The sequence below is a fragment of the Pezoporus occidentalis genome, unplaced genomic scaffold (assembly GCF_034315485.1).
Source record: "Pezoporus occidentalis ecotype Australia unplaced genomic scaffold, CSIRO_AGI_Poc_V1 ctg4, whole genome shotgun sequence".
NCBI classification, from domain to species: Eukaryota; Metazoa; Chordata; class Aves; order Psittaciformes; family Psittacidae; genus Pezoporus; species Pezoporus occidentalis.
This window is the reverse complement of record NW_026915724.1, coordinates 4,078,382-4,086,808: the sequence shown is the minus strand read 5'-3', so window position 1 is coordinate 4,086,808 and position 8,427 is coordinate 4,078,382. Positions and strand designations below refer to the sequence as shown.

Genomic DNA, 8,427 nt, shown 5'->3' with positions numbered 1-8,427 from the left:
GCAATATTACCTGACCTTAATAGCTTCATGGTGGCAGTCTTTAGGCAGCTAAGGCTTAACAGCCTTCCTAGCCTAGAGTTAGCTGTAACACTTCTCTGCTGGCTGCTTCCCCACCCTGAAAAAGTGATACACTTTAAATGTGTTTGTCTTTAACGACCTGAAAACCTAACTTACATGTAACTTTTCAGCTAAAAAGCATGCTGAAATGCTTGGTGGTTCAGAGCGTACATGACTATACCACTGCAAGTAATCAGGATACAGTTAGCAGTACAAACATTTATAATAATTATGTGGTGGATATACAAACATATTCCAGGTTTATAGACCCTTAAGTAAACCTTGCTGTCCAAATGCAATACGCACGTATTGCAATTACGCAGGGACTACAGCATGAACCAGTGCTGGCAGCTGAGTCAGGTACAGCACTTGTTTATGGCCATGTCCAAGATCTTCCTGCAAAGCAGTTTTACAACCTGTTAGCAGAGTGTGACTCTTTGTTCCCCTCTAGTGGCTGGTCTGCATATTAGAGTTACTAGTCACGGCCTGGAAGAACGAGACCAGACTCGGAACAAGTAGCACATGACAAAAAGTCTTGGTTCAGTCCCTGCTGCCATCCATGCCGCCAGAATGCCAACAGTGAATAGACAAATACTCCCTGGTCTGGCAGTGTTACAGAGGCAGGGGAAATGGACAGTTTTTGAAGGCCTGCATTACTATGCTCTTAGCCACTACCAGATAATTCAATTAGTATTTGTATCTCTCAGAAAAGAAAAATAATGTACCTCTCAGAAAAGAAAAATAATGTAACTGTCAGTTGGTGTTGCAAGTCTTTAATTATTTGAGTACTTTGGTGTTATTGTAGCTGCATATGAATCTCGCCCATCCATCTTCAGGATGATACTAAAAGCTCTGCTTACCAGGTTGCATCGTAGTCTTAGCTGGCTTCCTAATAATGCCTATCTGCAGTTTTCTGTACTGCACTTAAACTGTGAAATCTCAAAGCAGATTTGTCCTTTAAATTTATTTAATATATAGTCATATCCTGCTCTATTATTATTGGGCTCATAAGTACTGCTCCTTTTACTTTTGCATTGTATGTGTAGCCAAACAGAAAACAACTATAAATGTGCTAAAAATGGATATAAGCTGCAATAAAGTCTTGAAAGAGTAGTGGTTTCTATTAATGGTTGGATTGGTAATATGGTATTAGAGAATTTTTCAAGTTTGGATGGATTTTTCTCTGAATAGGATGAGAAGAGCATTCCTGAATCAACTATTGGAAGCAGGAAAGCAAACATGATGAACGAAAACAAATTACACAATACATCTGAGAATAAGAGTCCAGGAGGTAGTCACTCATCCTCCTTAAGCACAGTGTGGGTTTATGAATCTTGGATTTTCCAGTGATTTGTTCTTGTCCCTATTGAGAGCCTGAGGATAATGCAAGCTTTTAAGCTCCCCAGGGCTCATGCCCTGCAAAGAATAGGGAATGTTTTACCACAGAGGCTGAGTGTTTGTGGCCAAGATCACAATGTATAAAGGAAAAGATATGCACAATGTGGGCTGAATTCTCTAGAATGATAATGCAAAAGAAACCTTGCTCTTTCCAAGTCTGAGTCTAGCCCAGATTTTGAAGTTGTATGGTTCTTACCTCGGTGCAAACAGGAAACCGTAGAAAGGGTATTCAAGGCTGTCTAAACTTAAGCTGATGTTTGGGGAGATATTACCCTTTACTGAGTAGGTTTTAAAAACCCCACCAAACAAAATTAAGTATACCAAATCATTAGCATGAGCCCTTTGGTGATGTTATTGCCAGTTCTGTCTGGTAACTTCATATGGGCTAAAAATGTAAATTGGGTATTTCAGTACAATGTATTTAGATGCTTCAGTTTCTTTTGAGAAGACACTATCTGAGCAGATCCATTTTAGGGGAATGCTAAATAAAAAGCTAAATGGCAGCTTTCTAGGTCAGGAACTGTCAGACTTCCATAATTTTAAACAGTTTTAAGCACTGCAATATTAATTGAGTGTGTGTGTGCGTATGTACATGTGCGTGTGCTGTTTTAGAAAATTTTACAACAGGAATTTAAAGCCTATGCTTTAGCAGTAAAAAATAATGCCTCATGTATAAAGTGCACAAACTCAGGGTTTTTATTTTCTTAAAGGTAACTTCAGTTGCATTTTTTTTAAGTACAGGCATACTTTTAAGAACTGCATTTAGCTGTTGACTAATGGCTCTTTTAGTTCTTCATGAACTAGATAATGACTTTGCATAGAATATCAAACTGAATAGAAACAACCACAGTAATGGAAGAATTCTTTGTCTTAAAGTTATATTAAAGGAAACTGACAAAATTGAAAGCTCTATAAAGAAAATATCACCAGGTTTTGATGAATACTACCTCTTTTAATGTGCCTGCTAGGTGTTCTTTTTTCCCTATTTTTTTCCTAATTGTTTTGTGGAAGGTTCATGAAGGAATTTCTGATTATTTTTGACAGCTGAAACATAAAGCACATAATGGGAGCTATAAAGCCATGTAAAGGTCTGTAATAAATTCATATATTGCCACTACAGATTTCTCTTAGATCTTAATGTCTCTTTTGCACTCCAGATGCCATCTCAGAAAATAAACTTCCTACAGAGCATATGGATCAAATTTTAGCCAGCAGGGAGAAGAACTGTTGACTTGGCACTGTGTATTTGTGACCCACAGAGTACCTTCACAGACAGCCAAGTCATCAGTTTCATTTTCTGCTAGGCAGTGGTAGCTCTGACTTCTGAAGAACACCTTCTTTGCATGTGAAGTCTGGATAACTTAACTCTAGGAATGATGAATGGGTACTGCAAGTGCCCGTAACTTTGAAAATTCAGAGCTCAGCACTGGAACTGCAGCAATCTTATTCTTGAAAAATGGATGATGGGACTGAAATTGTGTAGAACACTACAGAATCACTTAATGGGCCCCTACTCTGGTGAAGTCCTTGAACTAAGACAGTCAAACCAGAAGCAGCATACCAAAACATACACAATCTGCTTGGTGAGAAGAGTGAAGGATGGGGAAACCACCAACACACAATGGTAAGAAGCATGGAGCTCAGATATCACAGGTGTGAACACAGAATAAGAACTGAGTAGAGTGTGGTCACAACCATCTTAAAATTAGCTCTGTTCTTTCATCCATCTCCCTGTTGTTTTAGAATCCTAAAGTTTTTACTTTATGAGCTCCATATAATTCAAAATCGGGACACCTGTCATTTTTGATGCTTCTGTGCAAATTCTTGCAGTCCTATCTGATCTTGAGGTTCAGTCCTGAGTGTTATGTAGATGTGCATGCTGTATACTGCTATTTAAAGAAAAATATCTACCAAATGAAATGTGGATCATAGCAAAGCACGATACAGAGAATGTATTTTATTACCTGGGTTGTAAAGTAATTTAGTATTGAGTTGCTCATACAAAAAAGTTTGCTAAGAGTAATATAAATTTATGCATGGCCAAATCAGTAATTTTAATTCAAGAGATTTTTTTATTTTTTTTTAAAATCTCTGATCCTTCAGTATTGAAATGAAAGTTAATTTTAAAAGACCTGTATTAATACCAATTTTAAAAACCAACTTAATTATAAATTTGATTTTTTCCCCTGAATAACTGAGAGCACAGAAAGGACATACCCAGCTCTCTGTCCTAATTTGCAAATCACAGGTATTTATTGATAGCTCATCTTAGTGTGGCTTGTCTTAAATCTAGCACGAGTTTTTGTGCTGATAAAAAAACATGCTAACAAGGAAATTCCTTTTCCTATTCTATCATGTCACTGAGCCTAATGCTTTATACAGGAGACACCTGCACTCTCATACTTCAGCACTCAGCTTTCTGTCAGGGAGCTGCTGGAGACCTTCAACTAGGAAACAGTAACATGAAGCTCTTGGTAAGGAACTGTGTTCATGTCTCCCTAAAGTGCCTAATTCGTATCAAAGGAAAACCTGTCAGTTAAGTGTTACGGGACCTGCGGGATTAGAAGATGTGTCTGTTTTGAAAGCTAATTCTGCATTTGGCCTTGGAAGATTTCCCAGCCACAGCAGTATTGCTAGTGTGTCTTCCAAGCCAACTGGAAAGTCTAGGTTGTATGTCTGGGTGAGAATTAAGAGAGAGAAAAGAAGGCCTGGGAAACAGGAAAGAAAAATGACAACAGATACCAGAAAGAGATACTCAAAAGCCATCCGGAGGTAGGGCTGGGGCAACCAGCTCTAGGTGACCCTTCTATAGCACAGGGCAAGACAAGTCCTTTCCAACCTCTGTCACCCTGTGATTGCAGGGAGGATGGGAGAGGGAGAGAGAGAGAAAAAAAGAAAGAAAGAAAAACAAACCACAACCAACCCCCAAAGTTCTGAGGTTTTAACTGTGAGATCTTGGGATCTAGCTAACTGCACAATATGCAACCATAGGCAGTTATTGTTATCTTTAAAACCTCCTTTAATAAGTTCTCTTTTTTATTTGTATTGCTGATAGTCTTGTTTGTTTTCTTCCGTCCTCTTACTGGTCAAATAGAGCAGTAACAGTTTGCAGGTCTTGGAGCGGTCAGGTCTGGAAGTACTGCTGCTTCGAGAAGTCAGGCTATGTAGGGCTATACAAATGTATGTTCTCATTTTTGGATCATGGGAGGGAGGGACGTATCATTTTGCAAAGTGGGAGACTTCTATCTGTTGGAGCAGTCTGGGTTCTGGTGCGATTTGTGAAATTTTACAGACATCCTCATCTGATAGGAATCATCAGAGCCACTATAGAGAACCTGCATCACTGGCAATTACCCCTACAATTGTATGATCCTCCTCAGGCTGATTAAACTAGCTTGGCACCATACTATTTAAGTGGCACCAGGCACAGCAGCTGTACTTTGCTGGAGACGATATGCTGAAACTCTGAGCTGATATGAATTTTAGAAGACTACCTAAAAATCAAAATTTAAAAAGGCCATTTTTTTAGTGGCTACTATGGAAAATAAACACTGCATCACTGAGATTATTGGTTATTATTACTATTGCTTATGTTACAGGGTGCACTGCAAGCTCTCTGTTATAATACGCTTACACCTGACATCTTTCTAGGTAGAAGTGTGAGTTTTAGGTCAGTAAAGAGGACTCTGAAGTCAAACAACAGTCGGTGGCTGTGGGAGCGTAACTCACGATCTTTTGACTCCTGACAAAATTAAGTTTCCAAATCAGGAAAGGCTTGTACTCCTGCATTTGCAGCATACTGCTTGACTGGGAGCAGGCAGGCTGATTCAGTGGACATGCTGAATGTTCCCAATATTCTTCAAAGATGTTTTGTGCTTTTAAAAAATTCCTATTAAAAATAAAATGTCTTTTTCATTGTGGGCTTTTTGTGGGGATTTTTTGCGTGTGTGTTGTGGTTGGTTTTTTTTCCTTTTTTTTTTTTAAAAAAAAAAAAAATAAAAAAAAAAAAAACAGGTAAATGCCAATACAGCAGAATCAGTTACTGCAGAAGAACAGGAGTGTCAAACCCCAACAAGCATGTTTTTGTTTGTTCTTCTCTAAAGAGAGAGAGAGGTAAAAGCTGGTTATGACTCTGCCTCCTGAAAAGGTGGGGACCTAATTACTTGAAGTGCAGAAAGAATAAATACTGCTTCTTTGATGTAGCTATTAACTCGCTGCTCCCTGAAAACAGATGGAAATTTCTCATTTACTCCACCGGGTTTTTGGACAACAGCCCTTGGCTACTTGAGGGAACTCAACACAACCTGAGACCACAGTACAGCTACACATACCTACTGGAGTTGTTGTATTACGATGCTCAGTGTCTCTAATTGGGAATTTCATTTAAGAAGAAACGGAGCGTTTCAAGATTTAAAAAGCATTTAAACAGGGAGGGAAAGCGCTGGCTGCAGTCCTCGCACCCCCATTCCCTGCTCGCTGAGCGACTCCTTTCACTCCTCCCTGACCCGCCGCCTGCTGAAGTTTTCGAGTCCTCCCTACCCCGCGGAGCCCACCCGGGGGACTTCCAGCACCGGGAAGCGGAGCCAGGTGTGGGCCCTGGAAAACGGCGGCGCGTGTGCAGCGCCCGCGAAAAGCGGGTGCCTGGCCGCGCCAGGGGAGCAGCCCGTCTACGGAACGAAGAAGCCAGAGCAGCCTCCGCCTCCCGCCCGCTCTCCTCCCCCTTCGATCGCTCCCGCCTTTTGTGCGCCGGAGCCCGGGCGCCAACGGACGCAGGGCTGACAGAAGCCCCCAGCCGCTGGCTTCGGGAGCGGTGTTGTGGTGAGAGCGGCAGCTCGAGCCGCGGCTGTTCCCGTAACCAAGGCGCTGCCTAGCGCACACGGACAGACACAGACACAGGGCGCGGAGTGGCGCGGGCTCCGCGCTGCCTTTGCAGCTTTTCTCCTCCCTGCACCATGCTCCGCTCCTGGCAGCGTCCGCCTGCTGCTCCCTGAGGGGGAGATATCCCGCCGCAGCCCCGCGCCCAGTTAAGCGGGTGACTGACACCCGGCTACCCGTTCCCACCCCCCCGTTACCTGAGTTAGCTCCGTCCCGGAGACTTCGGGCTGCCGCCCCTCCGCAGCGCCTCCCCCAGCTCCCGCTGTGGCAGCCTTTGGGCGGCGGAGAGTGAACCGCGAGCAGCCAGAGGGAGTGCAGCCGCCGCCGGGGGAGAGGAGCTCCAGCCCCCGCCTCCGGAGCTCCTCATGGCGTCTCACCAGCAGACCAGGATCCAAGCCTACCTGGAAAAGAATAAGATCGGTCCCCTCTTCGAGGTAAGCTGCACACTTGCCGGCCGGCTTCTCCGCGGCGGGCAGCGGTAGGGGTGCCCCCGCGATGGCCGCGGCTCCCCGCGCAGCACAGGTGAGCGCAGGGGCGACGACGAGTTCGAGGGGCAGCTTCGGCGCCTGCCCGGCCGGGGAGGGGGCGACGGGGCACCTTCTGCCTTGCCCTGCCTTGTCCTGCCCCTCCATGCGTGTGCCCTCGTGTCCCTTCTCCATGCCCCTGTGGGTGTCGGAGCTCCGCGCAGCTTTCCCTTCCCGGCCATCCCGCGAGCAAGCGGGACCCCTTGCCCCGCCACGGACGCACCGCCCTCCGGTTCACACGCACCCGCGCGGGTCGTGAAACAGGTGCCCCTTCGCCTTCCCACCAGCGGCCCCAGGCTCCGGAGGCGCCCTCTCACTTCGCCTCGGCGGCCTCGGCGCCCCGCGGCGTGGGACCGCGGCCCGGTCCCGGCTGACCGTTCGTGTGCTGCTTGGGGAGGTGGCGCTCCCAAGGCTTCGCTGTCTCCAGGGCGGCAGCGCTGAGCCGCGAGCGGGAGCAGAGGCGCTGTCCCTGCGAGACCGGCTGAGCGAGGAGAGAGGTGGATGCCTCCCCACCGGGAAAGCCGGGCACTCGGGGGGAAAGCTGTCCTGCGCACAGCCCGGCCCGATGGTGTTTTCTGAGATTTTCATCTGCAGTCAGACACTTGGGAGCCGTATTTTTTCGATACAGTTTCCGTGGTCTCACAAAGATGCACTTGCTCAATTTGTAGATGCACAGATGTGCATATTTTACTATTTCTGTGCATAAGCTATGAATACTAAAGCAATCGTGATTGTTACCATTTTATCATCCTGTTTCTCATACAGTTTTTACATCTAAATGCACATATATTATACTCTGGCATTATTATCCCACGACACAAGTCTGCCTTTTTCAGTATTTAACTTGTTCTCAATCAAGCTTACTATGTACAAAATCTCTTTTATTCTGGTGTGATGGATTCCATGTCTTCAGTGTATGTTTTGGGTAGCCAACCCTCATAGGAAGGGTTCAAATTTTCTTAGAGATCTGCTCGCCAAGGGCCAGTTTTTGTATTTAGCGTGGGCTGAGGCTGTTGTGACAGGTTATGTTGGCTCAGTGTCAGAGGTGTTAAGATATTTTCATTTTACAATGAATAAAAGCCCATTTGGTGGAACGGTAACTGGGTACGAGGGAACAGCAGGTGATTTTTCTGGTTCTAGAATTCATAGAAACTGAAACATTTGTGCAGTTCAATTTCTGAATAAAAGGCTGTTCAATCAACACAGTTGCTAGGGCTGTATACGTAACTGACTCCCTTGTATTTCAATGGGAATTAAGTGCCTTGGGGTTGTTGAGGAGTTAGGTGCCTGACAGCTGTCATTTTCTTCTAGATTTTCTTAACCCGTTGTTTTACACATTAAAATTCAAACAAGCTACTTGACATCACTGTTCTGAGTCACTGTCTTTTAACCAAGTTTCTCAGTAGTGTAAGAGCTCTATGTTTAAATAGTAGGATGCTTTAGTTATTAATAGTGGAGGAAAGAAAAGTTGTATTTGTTACAAGGTTTCATGTATCACTATATATTTCACTTAGCACTGTAATGTAGGAATTTAATTGATAGAAAGAATCCATGGAAGACTCTCCACATAACT

The 8,427-nt window shown here is 44.4% G+C and overlaps 1 protein-coding gene across 4 annotated transcripts in view; it reads left to right on the top strand.

Annotated features, from left to right (window-relative positions):
* The first annotated feature begins 6,327 nt into the window (after positions 1-6,327).
* CUNH8orf34 (chromosome unknown C8orf34 homolog) overlaps positions 6,328-8,427 on the top strand; it is a 166,393-nt gene continuing 164,293 nt past the window's right edge. For all 4 annotated transcript variants that reach the window (XM_062633227.1, XM_062633226.1, XM_062633228.1 and 1 more), the window contains exon 1: positions 6,328-6,764. In XM_062633227.1, the coding sequence (XP_062489211.1) occupies positions 6,696-6,764 (69 nt within the window). In that variant the 5' untranslated portion in view covers positions 6,328-6,695. The remainder of the gene's footprint in view (positions 6,765-8,427) is intronic.